This window comes from Argiope bruennichi, chromosome 8 (genome assembly GCF_947563725.1).
Source record: "Argiope bruennichi chromosome 8, qqArgBrue1.1, whole genome shotgun sequence".
Lineage (NCBI taxonomy): Eukaryota > Metazoa > Arthropoda > Arachnida > Araneae > Araneidae > Argiope > Argiope bruennichi.
In genome coordinates, this window is record NC_079158.1 from 59,320,191 (window position 1) to 59,344,802 (window position 24,612).

The 24,612-nt window shown below is 26.2% G+C and overlaps 2 protein-coding genes across 3 annotated transcripts; one reads left to right on the top strand and one right to left on the bottom strand.

Moving 5' to 3' along the window:
• The first annotated feature begins 256 nt into the window (after positions 1 to 256).
• On the top strand, positions 257 to 7,079 carry LOC129981815 (RNA-binding protein 1-like). Of its 2 annotated transcripts, XM_056092842.1 has the most exons (5): positions 257 to 459; positions 1,903 to 2,115; positions 2,220 to 2,309; positions 5,565 to 5,654; positions 6,957 to 7,079. In XM_056092842.1, exons 2-4 carry the CDS (start codon positions 1,904 to 1,906, stop codon positions 5,650 to 5,652), a joined length of 390 nt encoding a protein of 129 aa, XP_055948817.1. In that variant the 5' UTR covers positions 257 to 459; position 1,903; the 3' UTR covers positions 5,653 to 5,654; positions 6,957 to 7,079. The 2 variants fall into 2 exon arrangements, with proteins under 2 accessions (XP_055948817.1, XP_055948816.1); XM_056092841.1 differs by lacking the exons at positions 5,565 to 5,654; positions 6,957 to 7,079 and adding an exon at positions 4,917 to 5,558.
• A 1,694-nt stretch (positions 7,080 to 8,773) lies between these two features.
• On the bottom strand, positions 8,774 to 21,536 carry LOC129981113 (serine/arginine-rich splicing factor 7-like). Its single transcript, XM_056091790.1, has 5 exons — positions 21,458 to 21,536; positions 20,098 to 20,320; positions 17,851 to 18,009; positions 13,476 to 13,610; positions 8,774 to 11,217 (listed from the first exon to the last, which is right to left on the bottom strand). Exons 2-5 carry the CDS (start codon positions 20,313 to 20,315, stop codon positions 11,211 to 11,213), a joined length of 519 nt encoding a protein of 172 aa, XP_055947765.1. The 5' UTR covers positions 20,316 to 20,320; positions 21,458 to 21,536; the 3' UTR covers positions 8,774 to 11,210.
• Between the last annotated feature and the right edge of the window lie 3,076 nt (positions 21,537 to 24,612).

Genomic DNA, 24,612 nt, shown 5'->3' on the forward strand with positions numbered 1-24,612 from the left:
TATGTATATTACAAAATAAAAATTATATAATTCAAACAATCTAAAAAGAGGCATTGTTCGTTAAAAAAGTACTTACATAAACATTCTACGACAGTAGATCTGTTTGTTTTGCCCGCCAACAGCTGCATCTGTATAGTCTCAAACCCAAATATTCCAGTAACTCCCTTCAAGATCAAGGCAGGTAAATAATCGTAAGAACAGAGGACGAGAGTAAGGAATGTTTGCGTCATACACCTGTGTCGTAGCAAAAACGAAACAGATTTGGGCAACAACTCAAAAGTCGGTTCAAAAATAGAATAAGTTTGAGCGCAAGTTATTATTCGCAGCAGAGTGTACGCTAACAGATTAATTATTATTCTCGAAGGAATTATTATCATTTTATTCATATTTTATAAAGGAGCAGCGTTATTTTTTTGTAATTTGCCGTGAGTTTTAATTTGAAATATTTGCTGATCTCAGGTATTTTTATTTTCTTGTTTTTTTATTTATTACTTTGGAATTTAAGTTATGAATGCTGAAATCAAAATGATTATTTTATGCTAATTTTTTTAAAATTTTTTAAGTGCTTTTCATTTAATTCAGGCAGAATATTTATCTTGATAATGTGTATTTCATTCAGAAACTTGAAAATCATAATTATTGAAATTAATAAATTTTTTAGGGGGAACACTCATATTTATAATTACAAAAAAAGTGATAATTTCATCAATAATTTTAAATTAAGATTTAAAAACTTATGAATTAAAAATATGCCACTTTTAATTTTTTTTTATCGTTAAAAAATATGTTGAATATTTCTAACGTTTTATTAAAATTTTATAAGAAAATATCTCTCTTATTTATCTCTGAAAAATTAATGAAAATATTCTTGATAGATCATAAGATATATAATAATATAATTATGAAATTTTTATAATTTTCAGCAAAATGCAATAATTTCTTATAAAAAATATAAATAAGTTTATATATGTATGCATAGCAATAAGAAATCTAAAATTATTATCTTTTATCACAGAAATTTTAAATAGATTGAATGTGTTTATTTTTAATTTTAAAACTTAATTTTCTCTTTTATGGTGTAATTTACTTTACATGAAATGAAAATTTCTAGCCCAAGAAAAGCTTCAGTGTCAATTTTGAAAGTGATGCAAGTCTATTTTTCCTTGTGTCAAGAAAAATTTTTAATCAATCCTACTCACTTTCTTTAATTGATCAGTTTTAAATTAAATAAAACATTGATAAAAACATTATTAAATATTAATTAATTATTATTAAAAATTTTACACTGAATTAATCACAGATTATATTATATATCATTTTTTAATGGATTTAGACCATTTTCAGCATTAACAGTCCATATATTTTTATCTATTGATTTCATTCCTAAAAATTAATCTGTGATTTTGCAAACATTAAAATCTATCCAAAATACAAAAGTCTGTATTTTTGTTTAGGCATAAACTATTCATATTATATCATCTGATGTATATTGTTTTTTTTTTTTTTTTTTTTTCTTATTTGAAAGAATTTTCCAAAAAAGTTATTTCAATGTAAGATGTCAGCTTTAAAGACTTAACTACTTGTTTTAATTAAATTATTTATTAATGCATCTGATAGTTTTGCTTGTCAAAATTCTTGTTCTGCAGTTGACACGAGGAAAATCTTACATAACAAAATTAGTTTTGTTTTACTTTATATCATGTAATATCAAATGCATTTTTACTTCTTCGTTATCAACTGTAATAACAAGAAAGGAAGGAATGAGGTTTGTTTTCCGGCGTATGCTCCTGAACGGATTCTTAGCTTGTGCCGGGTTAACAAAAATCTACTGTAGTAACATATTCTCCAGTATACATATTTATAAACATATACATTCTCCTGTATACATATTTATTTTTGTAGAATGTCAAGGAGATTTAGTGATTGGGACTTGGAATGTAAAGTATACATTGGAAGTATTAGTAGCAGGACTACAAAAGATGATATTGAATCACTTTTTTCAAGATATGGGCCACTTCGAAATGTTTGGATTGCTCGCAATCCACCAGGATTTGCCTTTGTCGAATTCGAAGACCGTCGTGATGCTGAAGAGGCTGTTGCTGAACTTGATGGAACGTAAGCTTCCATTCTTATTAGTTCAATAAAATATCTATTTTACCTACATTATTGAAATAATTATTTTTACCCAGCAATTAATAATGATGCTTTCTTGTATAAAGGCGCTTATGTGGACAAAGAATTCGAGTTGAGATGTCACATGGCAAAACTAGAAGGGACAGAAGAAGTGATAGTCGTCGCTCACCAGCCCGGTTAGTTAAAAATTTTAAAGCTAAAACATTATGAAAGTTTTTTAAATTTATGAAGATAATCTTGATTTTAAATGTCTGCTATTTATTATAGATTTCGGTTATTAATTTGAATGCTTCTTTTGTTTTGAAATCTATTATAAGTACACAGAAAATAGAGGTTGAAATAATCATTAATTTGATAAAACTGATAGATTTTTCTGATAAATATTTGTAATTTAGATTTTTTATTGGTTTCAGAACTTCCTCTAAACTATGAGCAATAATTACATACTACATTATATAAAAAAAAATGGTACCATATTTTGAACAAGATCCATACAGAAATATGCCATAATACTCATTTTTAAATTGTAATGATGAATGTTGTCGCTAACAGAATCATGCATATATAAGATATCTGATGATGGTAATAGATGTATGATTCTAGTAGCATCAACATTCATCATTCTTAAAGTCTGATGATGATTGGGGCCCTTTTAATAAAAAATGAAGGAAATAAATTTCAACAGCCTATAAAGTGAGAGCTTATATGATGTTAACAATCAAGAATGGATAAAATAATTTATATGAATTCTTTAATTAATTTTTTCGATTAATAGTTTTTAAACAGTATTTTTCTTGACTGTTAATATAGTATTTTTCTTGATTATTTAAGAGATCCTATAAATCCAAGATTATGCTTAATGTCCATCCAAGTATATCCAAGATTCCAATTAAATTTTTAAACAATGATGACAATGAAATATTTTATGATATTTGCATTAAATTTGTTTGGAAATTATTTATAGTAGCTGATTTCCCATTTTCAGGAACTTAGATTATTTATTTTGTATTTAAGAACATTATTTAAAATGTGTTAGTTTTTTAATTAAAATTTTTTGTTGTTTTAATGCTCAAAAGCTAAAAAAAGTATTTATCTGGGAATCAGAAATGTTCATTGTTGCTGAAATTTTGCTTATGCTTAATGCTTATTTTAAATTCAAGGATTTGTTGAGACATTCTACTAATGTGTCATTTCAAACACAAGAGCTATTGGAACTTTTTAATATCTATGGCACCAATTTACGTGGCAATTTTCAGATTAAATCAAGTTCCATTTTGTAGAAAATCCTAAGATTGTTCGTTAGGGTTTCATTTGTTAGCCATTTATCAAGAGGACCATAAATATTATATTATTACAATGATGATTAAATGATGAAGAATATCACTACCAAAATGACATTTTAACATTCATATATATTTCTTCTGATCATTATGACTTTTAGCTTTATTAAAGAAAATTTAATTCAGTTATTTCTTTACCTAAATATATTATATTTTATTATTATTAATATATAATTATTTTACCTAATTATATATCAAAAATCTAATATTTCATTTTAAAAGTAATAAAGATGGTTATAACATTACATATGTACTAACACAGATAGTACTTGTGTATTATTACTTCATAGTTGTGAAAACATTTTTTTTTTTTATTAAACATTTATCCACATCACATATTAATACATTTCTTATTTTGTAAAATTAATATGCATACAGATTGTTGTTTAAGAATTTTTCAAATATTTAATCCTCCCTATATCAGTTAATGATTAAATACAGCTTTGTTAATCAAATAGAGTTCACTGTTTTCAAAGCATTAATAAAATTTTAGAATATAGTACTTTGTGTCTGAAAAAAGTGGAATAACCTCTTCAAATTTTTCATTGTTTAAATTTCTATTATATAATTTTTAGATTATTTTCTTTATTGTAAATTATTCCAAAGTTATGATATCAGGTATCATGATCAAAATTGTAATCATTCTCAGGAGATAATGTCTCCTTCATGGAATCTTCATTGTTGGTTTATTTTAAATGGGTTCTGCTAAAGGAATTTTTATATTAAAATAACTTTACTAATGAGAAGAAGCAATAATACTAATGTAATTTTTACTGTTACAAAAAAAAAGGAAAGTGATGGTTGATTCTTTAATCAAAATACGAGAGTAGAATTTCTGTTAATGAACTCTCTCTTTTTTTTTTATTACTGATTGAAAAATTGACAAATTGAATTTTTAGTTGATTGAAAGTTTACTTGTAATATTAAATATTTTTTGCTAGATAATTTAAATATATTAATTTTGATGGGAAAAGATAATTTTAATTGTATCTTTTATGTTAAATCTATTTTTATATTTTTGACAATATTTAATTATTACTTAGTGTTTTTATAAAATTTAGGTGTAAACTCTATTTTATTATTTCCTCATTATAATGAGATCTAACTGTACTTTCAAGAAATTTACAGTTTAAATAATTTAATTGTTTATTGATGTGTCTTATAGTTTATTATATTGTTTTCAATTTATGTATCTGAATAGTTAGAATAATTATATTTATTATCTAATTTTCAATGTGATAAATTATTGTTAAAGGATATGCTTGTTAAAATTTTTAACATTTTGTGCTAAAATCCTTTGAATTTGAAATTATTATACATTGCTTCGGGCTTAGAAATACCTTCAAAATGTCCATTTTTTTAATAGTATTTTAGCAGACCAGTCCTAATCTGTTTCCTTTTTAGAATTTTATATGCTAATTTTACTTAATGAAAACCTTTCAGGCATTCTCATCAATTACTTCGCAAGGCAGCCAGCCTCATTCGCAAATTTCAGTGCTGCGTGCTTCCCAGCGACAATTTAATCAAAATATGGCTGCTTAGGACCACCCACTCTTCGAAACATCGCAACGAAGACATCACATCTATCAACTGCAATTACATAAACAGATAACTGCGGCTCATCCACTTTCCTTCCTGAAAGAACAAGCTTACTAGCATAGCTCTCCATCAGGAATCCGCGTGTTCCACCTCTGAAAATTATATCCGGCGGCTGCCACCACAGCTTTCTCATACTCCCTCCTACCATATTCCTCATCTATAACACCCCGATCAACATGCTTCAATAAAGGTTATTCACTTTATTTCCTTGCTTCCTTTTCGCCATCGTTACTTTATGGTAGTTGTACTTTATTAAAGTTAGTGGTCAACTGCATTCAGTGTACAAAGGATTAAAACTTATCCACAGCCTTTATAATTTTTTCCCCCATTCTTATCCTGTTTTGTTTTCTTTAATTTTGTAGTAGTGTTAATACATAGATACTGAATGAATTATAATGGAAAACTTTCAAAAATTTTGCAAGAATGTTCAAATTATATTAATGTTGCTTTTTTTAATGTTTAAAAAAAATGTTAAATGTGTTCACTTTGCAGCCGATCCAGATATTCTAGAAGTAGAAGCCGCAGTCCAAGATATAGCAGAGATAGAAGAAATCGATCTTATTCTCGAGAAAGAAGATGAAGGTAAAAACTTCATCACATTTTTAGCATTGCCTGTGATTACCAAAGAAAAAATGCATTTAAATTACTATTTTCCTATATATAAAGACAATAAAGTTTTATAAACTATTCTTTAGAAGATTATTAAACAAAATTTTGAATAGTATTAAAAAATTTAGCACTTTTAATTTTATATGCAAATTTTTAAAACATTTCATTCCATTATAATGTGATGTGCATTCTTGCCCTGAATGTTTTCAACTCGACTTTCCCATGATTGAAATTTTAAATCCCATAGAAAATGGTTCTTCCTATGATAACTCATATAAACATAGGTTTTATTTATTATATGGGGAATTAAGTCTGATTTCCCAGAGTCATATTCTCATTAGAACTCATAGTGTTAAACTGTATTTTTTAATCTCATGTTGTTTTATTATTTGAAGTCATAACGCTTATTTAGCATAATATAAGAAATTATTCTTGCCAAACTAAAACCAACCAATCATGCCTGTGTGATATGAATCATATATTACGTTCTTTTACCAAATCTGCAAATGTATGATGAATAGATTAATTACAAATGAAGAAATGAAAGAAATTATCTTATCCACCAATGACGTGAAAAGAGGGAGGAGCTTTGCTTCTCCAATGAAATCCAATTTTCCCAAGAGTATTTTGAGATTTTTGCTGCCTGTAATTTTATAGAGTAATAAGAAGTTCTTTGTACTTAAAAAATACTATTTAAATTTGCCGGCCTCTATGAAAACAGTAGGAAATCCTTTTATTATTATTATTATTCAAGCAAATAGATAAAAGATTTTGAACAATACAATGCATAAAGCCTATAAAGGTTTAAAAAAATCACTATGGCTTATAAAAGGAAAGAAAAGAATTTGTTTCTAATGAAACAAATTCTTCTTCTTCTACTCCAATATAATATTCTATCTTTTCTGCTATCTATAGCTAATGTAACTCAACTTCTAATTTAATCGCAAAATGATTTAATAAATAAAAGCTTTAGCACAAATACAAATTAGCACTTTAACAAAACAAGTTACAGTGCAAAATAAAAAAATTTAAGAATTCACCTGATTGACACACATAAAAGATGTTTTATGAAAGTGATATTTCCTAATTCATAAGCATGGATATGCTAATTAACTTCCACTTTATTTGCATTTATTGTAAACAATTAAAAATGCAATTGGCTATGTTCATATCAGAAATAACTGGTTTTTAATATGTTTTAGATTTTACAAACTTGTTTAGATAATTGATTTATCTTAGCTAAATAATTATTCATTTATCTTACTTTTATTACAGGTTTGCTAAAAGTGAAGACATTGGGACACCAATATATAAAAATAACATTTGATTATTTATATGAGCATATTGTATATATATTCATGGTTGTGATATTAATTAATAAATATTTATCATAATTTTCATGCTATTATGGATTTTATTTAACTTCTGAAATTTTTAGAACTATCTTTACATTTGAATTAGGAATTTTACTACCCACTTCTATGCAATGTGCACGATTCTTTGGAAAACATAAATGATGCTAGAAAATGTGTTTGCTGACAGAATAATTCTGAAAGGAAATATTAATACAAAAAAAATCTTGTGGATATATCTTTAAAATTTTGGTACTAATTTCTGTAAATTGTCATAGTTCTTAGATGTTATCAGATAACACCTAAAATTTACATTTATTATTCATTTTATCTAATATTCATGATTACTTTTTTTTTTTACTGCTAATGAACTGATCCAATTTAATTCAAATGTATTCTAAAATTAGTACTAACTTCTAATGTTATTTGTAACAGCCTCTATTCCTTATTATATTACATTATATAAATACTAGCCGCCTATGGCGACCAGGCGGTTCGCCAATCTTAATGTCCGTTAAAATTTTAATTAAATATTTTATGCAATTCCTGCTTTAATAGCTTCTTCATCAAAATATTTTAAAACCTCAAATTTTGATAGTCATATAATTAATTCACTCATAATATTATAAAGGCCATCAGTCATAACATAATATGTATCTCTCTAATTTTCTGTTAGCTCCCATAGAATTTATACTTTAATTTAAAGTGGAAAGGATTAATCTGCAATTAATTTAATAATATTTTTTACTGAAACAAAGTATTTTTTTTTTTTTTTTTTTTTTTTGTGATATGATTACTGAAAACAGAGTCACTGAGCGTTTCAACTTTATGGGCACTAAAGAATATCTTTAATTTATGTAATATTTCAAGAATCTGTCAACAAAAGTTTCTCAGATTAATCATGACCAAATCGATTAATTAACAATGTTTAATTCTAAATGCATCAAACACCAAGAAAATAAAACGAATCGGTTGAAAACAGGTTAAAAAAAAGTCTTTAAAAAACGATGTACTTAAAACTATAAGCATATACAAAATATATATAACTAACATAAATGCAATTTAATTACAAAAGCATGCAACTAACCTAAAAATAATTTAAATCCAGTCCGCATCCGTTGTTAATAATTGTCAACAATCAGAACACAATGTGCATGCGTGAATTTTCAACGCCAGTTACGGTAACGCAAATGCTGATTAGTAATTTTTAATTTCCTTTATTATGTTTCATTTTAATTCAAAAGTACTTCACAATGAATCTGAAAGATCGATTAATTAACAATGTTTGATGCATTTAAAATTAAACATTAAGAAAATAGACAGAATCGTTTGAAATAATCGGCCGAAAAATCTTAAGCCTAGCCTCATTAGAGTGAGAGAAAAAAACTGAAGCCTTACTGATTTGGTGGTGGGGAAAATGAGAAAGATTTTTTTGGCGGGAAAGTTAGAATTTTAATTAGTAATTAAAAACTAATAAAAAATTCAAAAAAAAAGGGACCCCAGGTGCCCATTACTGCCCTCCAAGATATACATGTACCAAATTTGGTAGCTGTAGGTCAAACGGTCTGGCCTGTAGAGTGCCAACACACACACACACTGAGCTTTATATAAGTGTATATATATATATATAATATTCATGTACAAGAAAGCTACATATCTCTTTGAAATATGGCAAACTAGTTCTTAAAATTTCTAAGCAGAAGAAACATATACATTTTCAAACTTTTTATTAACATCGGAAAATGCAAAAGAAAAAAGAATATAAATCTCAAGAATCTAAGATCACAAACAGGGAAGTTAATAAAATGGTAGACGTTTCAATTAATGGATATGTTTAAATGCAGATATTCTCTAAAAAAAGGCATAATGAGTAATAAAAAGCAACTAATTTTAAACGTTTGCTTCATTAAAAATTGTCAATTCTTTAAAATTTGGCGATTTTAACACTTAGTCAGCAGATGCAATTTCTTATTTTTGTTTCAACACGTAACTAATAAATCCAGTTATTGTACAAAACTGATGTTACAATCTCCTACCTGCAAAATTTTGATATTTAAAAAAAAAAAAATACTTATATAATAGTCACATTAATATATTTTTAAGAAAAGTCATTACAAATTTAAAACAAGTATAAAAGCCTTTACAACCATCAACTAGATGTTGATACTTGGTTATGAAACTAAGTAGTAGGTTGACTTTATAATTAAACAATGAACTTATTAAAATATTCATATTAAGACCATCATATAGGGTATGTAAAATTGTTAAATCAGAATAATTTATTTTTCCTGGTGGAAAGGCATTTGTTAAAGTGCAAGATTGCATCACTGACTTTTTCATTACCCAAAAGTGTTGATAAATTTATCATAATATAATTGATGAGCAACTTATTGCAATTGTGTTAAGATGAAAATTCTATGATTTTAAGTGCCAAAATCACTGATGAATATATTTACAAATTATTGCAGTGTTAGAAAAATCTATATACATTATAAAATTGTTTTTGTCATTGATATATAGCAAAGAAAGCATATTGGAACAAATAAAATTTTGATTATTAATATCAACATTTGTTTGGCCTTTATGAAAGTCACAATAATCAAAAAATAAATTTTTAAATATTTATATGCTATAAAATGGACATCAACAAATAAAAAAAAAAAAAAAAAAAAAAAACATTCTAAAAATAATCACTGGGCCTATAAGAAATGAAACTTGAGATGCCCTTTATTCTTTGGTCACTGAAAATAGAAACTTTTAAAATTATGCATGGTGTTAAATAAGTTTATCTATGATGTAAACAAACAATATCAAAGAGTTAAAATGAATTCTTAAATTATAACTCAATTATTTCATGAAATTAGCTTTCACAAAACATTTTTCTCAAAAGTTTTAGAAACTCCTTGATTGTAATGGTTTCAAATTCTCCCTCTCCCAAAACAAAATATTATTTGAAATGAATATATATTTAAAAAATATAACTATAATTTCAATTAAAAAATCATTATTTTGAATAATAATGCAAAGAAAGAACAAAAAATATTTGAATATTATTGCCCTGCCTCATTGCCAAAGATGCATTTTTTTTTTTTTAATTTCAGCTATATTTTTTAACTGAATATATATTTAATATATATAACCTAACTATGTATCAGTTTTTCAGTTGAATTATTAAATAAGGATTCCTTTTGTTATATTTAATGATAATACAACTATTCATTTATCTTTATCAAAGATAAAGGGCTCTTTCTGGATATGCTTATTTAAATTATCAGAAATTATTTTTTACTGCTAATAATTTGTTTAAGAAATTATTATTCTTAAAATAATGCAATCCTTTATCGAGACAATTAATGTATAACAATTAATTCATAGAGATACCAGTAATGAATATAGGTAATAATATATATATTAGTAAAATGCATACAGTTTTTAAATCCATTGTGCACCTTATAGGAAAAAACAATATTTACAACATATTCAATTACTCCATTGATAGACTGGGAAGCCCTGATTACATTAAGAATAGAATATTTTCTACAGAGAAAAATACAATCATCTCTATAATATGTGTAGAGTCGAATATTTGTTTTCAATTGAGTTACATTTAAAATTAAATTCGAATCTGAATTGCCATTTACTAAGGTTACTTTATTTATTAATTGATTCAGCTACCCTTATAATGCAAAATATTCATTATTTAAAAGAAATATTATAAGCAGTTATTGGAGGGGTTGTTGAACAACAAAGCAGCATAGAAAAGAATTCAGTAGTTTTAATAAAAGATGTACATCAAGATATTTTTTTTATGTAAATAGAGAAAGTAATGTCAGGGCAAAAAAAGTTTCAAAGGCCTTTGGCACTTAAATTATTACATAACAAACATGCTAAAAGTACACAAAACTGATAATAAAGGATAAAAAGAAAACATTGCAACAAATACCTTGAATATATATATATGAAATACCATGTACTATGAAATAACTTGATGGCAAGGTCAATATATCATTGATAAACTAATGAAATTCATGTAAGTGGCAAGTGAAAATTCTTGGATGAAACAAAATATATCATGTCTAGAGTATAAAAACAAAAAATAATAGCCTACAGTTTAAAATAAATGCTTAATAATATTCCAAATATTGTAAATTATGATGAAAGGGAACTGACAGCCAGATCATGTTCTGAAAAGAAAAAAATCATATTGGTAATAAACCATTCATATTTAAATAAAATCAGTAATGGATAAAATTTAAAAGAAAAATATCTAGATTCTTTAAATGTTGGCTACAATCTTTCACACTATCCATATTTAAGTGAAATTCAAAGTGCATTCTATAAGTATTTATCATAAAATATGACAAAGCTATTTCAATCTTTTTAATAAATCCTGAAATAAAATATAGCAAACTAAGAAATCCTGAATAAAAAATTAGCAAATTAACAAAATTAAAATCATCCTCTATTTTTAGAACATTGAAAACATTACTTAAAATTATTTCTTACACTTAATAATATTTACAAGCATAATTTGAAAGAAAAAAATTTTTTAATTACCTATGCCTTAAAACTCATAAATAGTAAGTATAAAATATGATTCCAAGACTTTTGATACTTGTTAGTCAAAGCAACTTTATTACTATTTTTCTACTCTTTAATCAAAATATAAATCATGGTTATATTGCTGCACATAATTGTATTTATTCTAAGTAAAGCTGCACATACTGTGACTTAATAGGATAAGGAAAAAAAACTATCTGATTAAAGGTCCACCAGAATAAATAATACTTTGATATTCTAATGTGATGGTGTTTCTAATCCTACTTCGATTAGCATATTTAATCAGATTCATAAATCAAAAGACTTACAGTGATGTGAAAAGTGGCACCTTTGGTAGATTAAAAGACTAATGAAGAAATCTGACTTAACTCCAATATGAGTTAGGGGGAACCTCTCTAGAATGTTCTCAGAGAAAACTGGCCTAAATTAATTAAGGTTGCCACTCAAATCTGGAGAAAAAAAATTTCCTGCATTTTCCCTGCTTTTTTTTTTCTTTCCCCCTGTACATATATTCAAGAAACAAGGAAATGCACATATTGCATTCATGTGCCAGTTATAATGGAATATGGTTTTATGGAGTGGAAAAAGCAAGGAAAGGAAGCAACAATTTAACATTATTCGAAATAGAATGTTAAAAAAAGGTTTATATTTATACAAAGAAAAAATTATTTATTATCTAGAATTGAGCAAAACAAAATTTATATATTAAGGGAAGGAGGAGATATTACCTCTCTTGTTTTACAACCATAAGTCACACAAAATTAAGGTCTTGGGAGAAATAAAACATAAAACATTTTTGTTGTCAAGATACAAATCATTTACTGATTACTTAACAAAAAAACAATACAAAACAAAATTACTTTTTTTATTTATTCATTTATGCCAATTCAAGCATTTGGGTATAAATTTCTGCAGATTTTTCATGGAATTATCAGCTGTATTCAGGAAAATCATGATTGATTTCTTTTATGCGTCCAATTCATATTAAATACAAATTTCGAGAAACTCGTTATTTAAAAAAAATTCTCTAATCTACTATGAATAAGCTCACAGTTCCTGAAATAATAAGCAAACCATTCAATAAACTCAAGTATGATTGACTTAACACCACTGTACTGCTTCCACAGATTGAATGTTATTAATTCAGTCAGAGAAATGTATTTTATTCATTCACGCATTTACAGAAGTTTTACGCATATAGAAGCTGTAACTCGGAAAACTGGTATCTCATGGAAAAAGAACTATCTCGCAAATCAAAACTGGTATGATCTATGCAAAAAATAGGGGAGAGAAAAATAGGACAAGTTTCTGCATTACACAATCAGGAATGGAATTGTTTCGTTTTTAGAAGCTATGACTACCATCTTTTATTCTTCCAATTTATAGAAATTGGCATTTTTTAGATGGGAAAAAAAAGTGCCCTAATCCCTGTATTTTCCCTGATTTTATGAAATTTTTCAAATTTTCCTGCATTTTCCTGGGTTTTTAGACGATTTTTAAATTCTCTGTGTTTTTTCTGTTTTTCCAGTGGCATAGCAACCCTGTTTATGTTTTACAAAAAAAAAAAAAAAATTCAAGAGCTGACTAACTGTAGTAAGGAATTTATTATTAAAACAGACATTAGTTGATTAGCTTTTGAATAATACTAGTTAAAAATCAAATTGGGGATATGATGCACAAATTTATTTCTTTAATTTACATTCAGTCGCATTACTTATTCACAATATTTCAATTGTATTACTTACATACTTAATTAATGGTGAGCTACGTGCAAGACAGAAGTACAAAATTTTCTTATTAATATAACATTAATTCAATCTGCAGGGGAAAAGGTAATTAAATTTGATAAGCAGCAATTTTCAATAAAAATAAGCTATTTTACCTTCCTCTAGACAGAGACTTGCTTCGGCTCCTAGTGCGACTTCGAGTGATACTGCGACTCCGGCTTGCAGAATGGCTTGGAGAACGGCTTCTACTAGCAGAACGACCTCGAGACCGAGATCTACTTCGACGGCTCCTAACATTCAAGCAAAGAATGTAAGATGAAAATAAAAAATAAACATAGAAATTATAGATTTTTTAAGATTTATTAAAACAAATAACTATTGATTTAACTAATATAGATAAGCATGCAAAAATAGCTAATAAAGTGCAGAGATAATAAAAGAATTTTTTTCTACAAAACAACATTCAATTATGGAGAATATATTCATCTCAAAATGTATAAAACTATTACATTATTTTCTTAAATTTTTAATCACATAATTTGCATGGTATATAACATACAATTTATTTTTTTAAAATTTAGTAATTTTATTGAGTTTATTAGTGTCGCATAATAAAATTTTACATTAGAAATATTTTTTGATATGTTTTTTCATCAGAAAGTTACTTAAGTTTTAGTATCAAATGCAAGTTAAGTATGTAATTTATAATTTTAATTCTTATTCAAGTTAAAAATAACTGTTTAATTAAATTGCCTCCCAAATCATGCAATTTATTGAGTTGCAAATTATTGAGTTCAAATCATTGCAATTTATTAACTTGATCTACAGTTAATATACTGTCAATAACTCCACACCTATTCAGCCACAAAATTCTTAGAGTTCCTGAAGTCATGTTACTCTATGGAAATTCAGTAATTCAAACAAATAAAATAATCATAAATATAGATTTATCAGCAGCTGTATGTAAAACTCTCAACAATATATCTGAAAATATCTAAGAGTATGACTGTAAACTGCGACAAAATACATACAAGCAAACAGATGAAAATGGAAAAGAAACAGAATTTCTCATCCTGAAAAATTATGCCTTAAAATTAAAGAAAGCAACACTATAATAAAGACAGAAAAAGACTCATCAATCCACTTATACATTCCTTAGTAACTTCACACAATGATAAAATCACTAAACTGAAGCATGAAAAGTGCTTTTATTTTAAATTCAATTTTTCAGTGATGTATACTGGAAAAAAAAAACAGCTTTTTCATCAAAGACATTCCTAATTTTATCAATAAATAACGATGACCATTTTCAGAATCTCTCCTCCAATCAGAAATAGTGAAAATATAAATGAACTAAGAGCCACAATCTTTACAACAGTTTTTAAATGTTCATACGCAGTTCCAAAAGTATTCCAGAAATCAAATAAAAGATCCTTAAACTAGAATATATTCTAATAATGTTTTCTTTTTCTCAATCTGAAAAATACATGCCATGAATTATTTTGAAGTAATTAAAGAACTAACTATATTCAACAGAAACATTTTTAATTTGTTTAGAGATTCAATTAGATCAATGAGAAAGGAAGAAAACCAATGTAAAAACGATGCCTCTAAGGAGAAATTTATAAAACAGCATCACAAAATCTAAATTACTGCTCTCATTCCTTAAGAAAAACACACAGTTTTTACATTTAAAACAAGTATCCTATTTCTTTTCAAACTTACCTTACAGCATTATTTCCATGACACATTCAATATAAAATTTACATTAAGTGTAATTTTTATTTTCTATTAATCTAAATATTAACATCAATTTTACTGACAATTTTTTTAGATGTTATTAGTTTCAAAATTGGTCAAAAATATGAAAATATTCTCTCCAATTTCACTTAAGTTGTCCAATTTCCCATTTTCCTCCAAATTAAGAAAAGATAAATTTGAACATTTTGGTATAGATTATTGATCTTATACCTTTGAATGTATATATACAGTATCTACTTTTCTTATTGAAAATAGAAAATTAGGTCATGAATAGGTCAATTTCGATTTTAAAATATTTATATATTAGTATAAGAATTTTAAATTACTTATGCAACCATCAATTAAAAGAATAAGTTTTGGTCAATTAAGAAGGACTTTAATGAACTATGATGGATTTGCACATTTGCAAAAAACACAATTTGCAAAGAAATGGTCAACTCCCTTCAACAATCAAGTGTCAAAGTGCTACATGCACATACTCGTGCATTTAACTTTTAATCTGCCAATGTAATCAAATATCTTTCATTTCCCAGTATCATGAGATCACATATGGCCTTTAATGACCTTACAGTAACATTCTAACTCCTTATTCTAAGATAAAGGCCTATCTTAGGTAAATTCCTGTTCAAAGTCAGATTATTGCATTCCAAAGCAATGGAAACAGCTACATACCTCACAACTAATTACAAATAAAGGCATATATATATATATATATATATATATATATATATATATATATATATATATATATATATATATATATATATATATATATATATATATATATATGTAACCATAATTTTTCTAAGCAAAATCGTGGCTGAAGACAGAGAAGACACTTTGAATTTTAAACTTCACTTTTATTCAATCCCAGGAAGCATAATTTATGTACAAGAAGCTATAACAGACTAGCGTCTGTTCACACTGCAGAACAAGAAACAGAAAAGAGTAAAACAAAACGGAGAGAAAATATTTTTCCCGACTTATTTATACTCTTGAGATTTTGACAGGGAATTCTTTACATGTGTTGATTTTGGTAAGGGAATTATGGGGATCTTTTAAAAGAATGTCTTATCTCAACAAATTTTTATCCCTTTACTCTGAGTATGGGAACTTGTCGATGTCAGCAATTTTACAGAGCTTCTGTTGCATTAATTAAATAAAATGGAGGAATTGGATCAGGAAATAAGAGAATATTTTGGAATGAAGTTAATATGGATTAAATTAAGATAAAACTTTGAAATTAATTAGAATTAAAATTAGATTTTGAAATATCATTACACACACACACATATATATATATATATATGATTGTGGCAATTAGTATATATATTCCACAAAATACATACATATCTGCGGCAGTTAAGAGATTACTTATTAGGTTTAATATGGAATACAAAACAAATTATTATAATTTAGTACATTCACATAAGATTGTGCAATAAATAAATAGTAGACACATTGCTTTTTTTAAATGAGATTACTACTTTGAATTTTTTAGAAAATGGCAAATCAGGCAACTAAAGTTGGGCAGAGGGAATATATAAAAATAAGATAAATATTTACTATGCACAAAAATCCGTATATGCTTTCCTATCATAATATGCAATTTTCAGATACCAATTAATTCCACATATTTTTCAAACAATGCTAAGTGCATTGGATTGCAAGTGCTACTGATTTATTATGAAACTTTATTACTTACAAATTTTCAGCAAATAAAACTTATCATTGAATGTGTCAAGGAAAAACTAGTAGCAGTGTTGAGAGCTCAAATGGAATAAATGGACACTGAAGATATTGAAGTTCTATGCTGAGAAGATCGTCGATCACTAGTCGTAAGTGCTATTGATGGCTCAAAGCATGTCTCAGGTTGTAACGAGAGTGTCGCTTAGAAACTGGGCACTCTAATGTTGAGACGGTGACATTATCTCGAAGTTCACCATTAATTACAGGAAGAATTCATAGGCCTTCTCGGCGAAGTCTATGCAGTACGACTAGATGTTCCTGATGTGAAGAGCAGATCTCGAAGATTGCGCTCAATTCGGTGTATCGTTTACTGAAGCATCAGGATGTATCTAGCCGAATTTACGTGATTCAAGCAGTTTTAGCCTAAAAAATATGGTTAAAAAATTATTACAATGCTTCCCGTGGATAATTCTAATAAGCATTGTAGTTTTAGTGATTTTCTAAAAAAAAAAAAAAAAATGAAATAAATAAAAAGTATAATAATGAGGACTCTAACAGCAATTAAGTCATTAGAAATTTAGAAAATTGATAAAATATAATACTTTTTCTTTTAAAAATTATGCTTTGGTTTTTATTTAAACAGCATAAAAATATATCTTTTAATTTTATGGAAAAATGAATTGTTTTGAAATAAACCTCCACCCACTATAAAAAAATAGTAAATAAATTTAATCTGAATCAATATTTACTTTTAAAAATATTTAAATGTATCCCTATACTTTAGTATTCACAACATAAAACAGCACATATGGCTATTGCAGATAAAATTTATGTTTAGCATTTCTGAGTTTTCTTCTAATGCTCCATGAAAAGATTTCATCTATGTTTTATCTTTCTTGTTGGCAAAGAAATGAATCATTCACTATAATTCATGTTACAAAATAATTGTCCATTCATAATAAATATGAAAAGATTTCTTCTTGACGATACTAGATTACAAAATAGAGATTTCTTTTCATAGCAGTCAGGAAAAGAATAGTATTGTGTTATAATATTAAAAAGCACAGAATTCATTATTACCTCTTGCTAACACGTTTACAGTCTCTTGCATAATGTCCTCGTTCCCCACAATCATAACATCGATCATCTGGATGAAATGGGCGAGGTGGCGGCCCTCTAAAAGAACTTCGAGAACGTCCAGTGGATAGTTCAACTCTTACTCTTCGGCCACAAAGTAATCTAAATGAATCATAAAAATCTAATTAAAATAAACTATTTTTTAAAAATATTTTATATTAAAAATTTAGGAGACAATCATAAATACAGAATATAATTGCAAGATAAAGAATGGCTAATGATCATAATAAATGTGTAGTAAATATCACTATTCAAAACAATGGTTGAACAAATTTATTACTAATGTTTCAGTGAAAGTAGAACAGCAAGTCTGATGTTTTATTTTTGTAAATTTGATATTTTTTAAAAGTTGGAATAAGCAATTTTACAAACTTAAACACATGTGACAGTTTAATTTTAGCCAATCTATTATGCTTTTATATCATTCCATATATGTTTCACTAACAGAAAAGAAAGCTGAATCGGAGGAAATTTTATGCTTTCAAAAGATCTTGTATTTTAAATGTATAAATTTCTTTTCACTTTGCAAAATATATGTACTTTGGTTTAAAAAAAAATGCATTTTTTTTAACTGCACATAGCATTGCAGTCTCATATACAATATCTGTATTACCAAAATAGTTAATTTAGCTACTATACAGAAATAATTTTTTAAAGTGTAATTATTTCTACACTTAGTCTGTTTAATTGTGTTTATAACTTAAAAAATACATTACATATATTTAATATGCTGAATTTGCAGCAGAAAAACTACAGCATTGCACATATTGGGAGAAAGCTTAAAATGGTAAAAATTTGAGAAAATAACAAGAAATAAAAATAAAATAAAATACATCACTTAGTAGGGAAACACACTGTGTGCATAAGGATTACTAAATACAAACAAAATAAATAATCCTTAACATAGCTTAAAATATTTGAAAATCTAAGAAAGTGTTTTATAATAATGTTTCAAAAATGACAGAAAGATCACTAAAAAAATATATATAAATTAAGGTATAAGTAAAACATATTTTATCATTCCTTTTTTATGACATTAATAAAAAAAACACAATTAAAGTTATATTAAAAGTTAATACCAAGTGTTTGTAAAAGCTGTTATTGACCTCAAAAGAGTTAAATTCTAAGCATCATATTAGTGTACACATTACCTATAGGAAAGGTACTGTGTGTCACTACAAGAACACTTCCAGCCAAATGTATATGTTTATAGCGGGCGTTATAGAAACAGGTTTCAGTACAGCCGATCCAATTCGAATAGGAGAAATTCGACAGAAGTCTAGGGATTATATTTTTTTCTTGGCATCAATTTGAAATAAGAAGCTTTGATCATTCGTCAGATAGATTACTTCTTACTTATTACAGAGAATGTGATATTAATTATTAAAACAAATTAAATGAAGATGATTAATTTTTTTGTCATGCATGATTCTATTTTAGATTTCATAATTGATATTTTTTCTTCTTGTGCAATCGTTATTCAGTTTCTCTATTTGATTTGTGTTGTTCTTTATATACATATGGCAGGAATATCAAGATATTTTTAAAATTCCGAATTTGTTTCCAAAAAATAAATGTAGTAATACCAAATATTGCTAATTTGGTGCTAAATGTGCCAATGTAAGAAACTTGAATGAACTTCAACCTATGGTAAATTAACTCTTCCTAAAGTAACCTGTTTCTTTAGCAACCGCCATAAACATAGACATTTGGCTGGAAGTGTTCTCCTGGTGGACTTAAAATAACATATCATTGCATGCACAGATGTTACAACAGCATAAATCCAACAACAAATAATTAGTGTGGCATACAGTTGATCTTTTATATTCAATCAGAAAGAATAAGAAAACCATGGATTTGAAATCTGGTACAATTACTTATTGTACCCATGTATATAATGCATTTTTTTTCATAAAAGAAAGATTCTCAGTAATAATGTAAATGACTGTTTGTTTGCCCCAGCTATAGTTTTTCAGATGTGAATTCAAATTTTGGAATTATTCAAAGTATCTAATAACATGATGATATCTTACCATGGTAACATTTTACCATATCGTGGCTATATCTGATTCAATTCATTATTATTTGCATTAAAATAAGTATAAACTTTTCTCTTGTAGATGATATTGATAACAAAAGTATTAATAGTATTGTACAGCACTTATATAACATATATTTTTGAGAACTTACTTTCCATCCAACCCTCTAACTGCATCCCTAGCATCACGAGAATCCTCAAACTCAACAAAGGCAAATCCAGGTGGATTCCTAGCAACCCAAACATTTCGGAGAGGCCCATAATAGCTGAAAGCATCTTCTATTTCATGCTTTGTTCCACTGTTACCTAAATCTCCAACATAAACCTTGCAATCAGGGGGACATCCACTATCTCTGTATCTACTTGACATGCTTTCTGTTGATAAGAAAATATTTATTACAATTAAAAATTAAATAATAATTTGAAAAATTAAATAAATGATAGTGAAATAAAATAATAATGTTTAAATTTACATAATAAATATTTTTTAAATATCGATTAAAGCTTCTAAATTAAAAGCAAGACAAAAGAATTTATCACAGGCAATAAAAAGGAAATAACTTTCGTCAAAAATAAATGCAAATCTCTCCTCTGTTATCTATAAGCCTTGTGACCTCAGAAAATTAGAACATCCGAGTTTCTTTTATCAAAAACATCTGAAACTATTTTACATCTACTTTCATCAAAAAATAAAAATGACAGCCCATATTCATATTATAAAATATATAAAAGGGCTCCCCTTAGCAGATGGACATTAGAGAGAAACATACATGGAAAAAAATAAGCTCTTATCCAAATTTCTAACTTTACAGGATAAACTTCTTTTGAAAACACAGAGTGTGCCTTAGGTATTCATAATATCCAATCTTACTGAGAACAGATATAGTGAAATTTCACAAATGTTTTAAGGTTCACCTTAGTTGTCTTGAACAGACATTTCAATAAAGAGTTAAAAAATCCTTTTGAATGTAGCTAAGTAACAAAAGAGAAAAAAAAAAAAAATGAAAATATCATAATCAATAATAACTCAAACTTTCAATTATGAGAAAGATATGAGATGTTTCATTACAACAATTAAAAACTGAATATAATCTAAATGTGTTTAAAAGTAGCAGATATATATTCCACAATATCCAATTACAATAATTAACAATTAATATATTGTATAAAACTCCACATTTAAAATGTAATTGCTTAAATTCCAAATCTTTCAAAAGTTGTAATCTCGTCAATTCAAGATATTCATTCAAAAAAAGATTAAATAAATTAAGTTCTTCAAAATCTAATTTCCAAGATGAATTAAATTACTGAATATAGAATATCAACAATCTTAATTTGACAATATTGCACAGTATCTTTATGTCGTGCGAGTTACGAGATTTTAGAATTCGATTTATATGCCTTTTTAATTATCATGATCATACATATAATTTCAACATTTATTCGAAAATATTAAGCATGAAAGGGTTTCATAATATTCATAAAAAATATACACCCAGATATAAGTATTACTTTTGTTTTTTATACTGGCTTATAAATCAATCAAACAATAACGGACGATCGAAATTGAAAAACAAAACAAATATCTTTGCAGTCAAAGTAGAGATGTTTGTATCCTGGAAACTAATTTTTATATAAAAAAAAATAATGACGGCTAATTGGCGTGATTTTGTTAAACAACGTGAAGTTCAGAGGATGGCTTATGAATAATAACAGAGAAATACCTTATTGTTTATTTTTTATCTGATTTAAATACGCACAAAATTAAGCAGAAATTAATATCTGATTACGTGAAGTTGAGCTTTGCCTATAAGCACAAACTAGTTCTATCTTTTGTACAAAAATTTCGAATACTTATTTTTTTATTTTATTTACTGATTTATTTTTGTCAATTCTTTTTGAGTACTAATTCATTTGATCATTAGTTAGATGGAGAGAGGAGGTGAATCAAAACAGCAAGTTCGAAACACAGTAAGCAATGATTGTTAAGATTTTTATTATAGGATTGATTCTTCTGTCTTTCAATTACTTTTAATAGTGATGATGAAGGCACACAGAAAATTTATTTAATTTTATTATAATGCATGTTTGGGTTTTCTAAATCAAAGACAAATGATTTTTTTAAAAAATATACTTAAAAATAATTTTTTTAAACTTATTATAATAATGGAAAAAAATTCTCGAAATAAATTTAATGCCGGGGGAAAGTTAATTTTTTATTAATTTAAAGCGGCAAAAAATACTTTTTATGCCATAATAATTCAGATGTTTTTACGGAAAGACAATTAAATTTACTATCTTTTACTTTTAATTTGATATTAGCGTGAGTAAGTGATCAAAAATTTAATTCAAATTTTCAAAAAAAAACTTTTTTAATGATTGTTATCCAAGAGCTTTAATTCATTTTGCTCACTTTTTAATCATATTTGTCACATCATAAATGCTGCAATTTACAGATAGTATCCCAGTCTATAAAAAAACTACCAAATTAAAATAATAATATCCGTCCTTAAATTGAATTACAAATTTAGCTTTAATATCAGTTCCTTAGGTTAAAAAAAAAATATGGTGATTATCACCGATTAAAGAAAAATTCTTCTACAAACTAAATCAATGTTCTCAAGGTATAAGCCTACATTCCTTTCTTAAATTCCTTTAAGGTCTTCCCCCCCCCCTCCCTAAAGGCTTTTATCTCACATTCTCTAAACCATTTGCAATTTAAATCATTTTGCGATAATTAAAACTGAAATGAAAGATGTTTTAATAGACTTTAATAGCTAAAAACAGAACTGTAAACATTATAATAAATAAGATTTTTTTTATTTAATTAAAATAACTAACTATCTTTTTCTATTTCATTTCTCTGTCACTAGTCGCCTTTAGTGATCAGTTAGTTCGCCGGAGATAACGTTATATTTAATTTAATTTCAGTCATTTAGATAAAACTTCATGTCCATTAATCTTTCAAACTATTAGGCATTAAAGTAATGTTATATTAATTATGTTAAACATATTTCGTTAATGTTGTATTTTCTAATTGAGACCATTTTCATGTTTTCATAGCGCTATTATGTTCGGTATATCTTTCTAAATTTAGCGATATTGTATAACTTCCCTTTTTTATTCATCCTGTAACTACATATATATAAAACGGAATCCTTCGTTAGCTTTCAAGAATGCAAGAAAAGCACGATATCATATTTTTAATCAAACAATGATTTCATATGCTCGATTGTTTTCAAACGATTTGGGTTTCATTCACAACAATGAAATATTGTTGTGAAATATATTTAACAATTCGTTAAAAGTTAATTAAATTCAGACAAAAAAAAAGTTCTGTAACTAAATTAGCATCGTTGAAAAGATTTCTTTTTAACTTTAAAACGAGGTAGAATTCATTTTTGAGCGGAAATATTTTCAGAGGTTATTGACAGAAAACATCAACATTTAACTTATTTTTTAATTAATTGATATTTTGTTAAAATTTCCAAAAATTCATTCCAAGGTGCATATTTCTATTTTCCAAAGTATATATCTGACAAAATTTATTAGCTCTAAGACTGTAGTCTGACTTGTAGAACAGCAACACCCATTCATCTTATTACTAGCCTTATTACTAGCTAAGATTTACTTTTTGTAATTGTAACTTTATGTAATTTGGTTTCTTGATATTTCTCCAGCAAAAAATTTTACATAAAGTTTAAAAACACTCTGTATAATGAGATAAATTTTAGCAATAAACATAGAAAGTAAGTCATTTAAATGGTACTTATGACAAAGTTATAAGTTTTAGTTAATATTATATTAGTTGATAACAATATCACCAGACTAATTAACATGCATTTTCAAGAAAATCTACCGCTGCTAGTTTTATAGTAGATGATAATAAATGCACATTTCAACACAGAAAAAAGAAATCCGAACTTGAAAATTTTTAAAAAGCGAATTAGTTTAAGAAAAAGAAGGAATAACTTACCAATCTAATAAGTTTTAAGAAAATCCTTTTCTTTATCTTACTGAAAATTAAAAGTAAAAACTTTAAACCCATTTTTTTCACAATGTAGTTTTTCCAAAAAGAAAAAAAAAATTAAACATGATAACTAAAATATTATTTAAAACATCAGCCTGAAATTTGGCATACATTTTATTTATATTACTGTATACCTAAATGCAATTGCGGGAATGAGTAATTATAATGTCAGACATCTTTTAAACTTGAAAATTAAAAGCCAAAATTTCAAAAAAAAAAATTCAATTTTTTACTAAAAATTTTGTAACTTGCATGATTTATGAATTATTTCTAAACTTTTTCTTCAATCCTTTCTTCATCATAGATTTTATATATATATATATATATATATATATATATATATATATATATATATATATATATATATACCAAAGGATGCATCATTCTGATCATTTTGCTTTTTACTTAAAAGATTTGAAAAAAAATACCAAATTTGGTCATAAAAAATCTAACTTTTCTCAATTTTTTGAAAAAAGATTTAAATTATTAAATATTTTTTTACGATATATGAAGTATTTTCTGTAAATATCATTTGAAAGTGAAAAAATAGTGTTTCAAATATCAGTATTAAAAAAATTGCCGAATGTAATAAGATACCGTAAGTATTTATAAGCTGTATTTTTAATGACAGATCTCA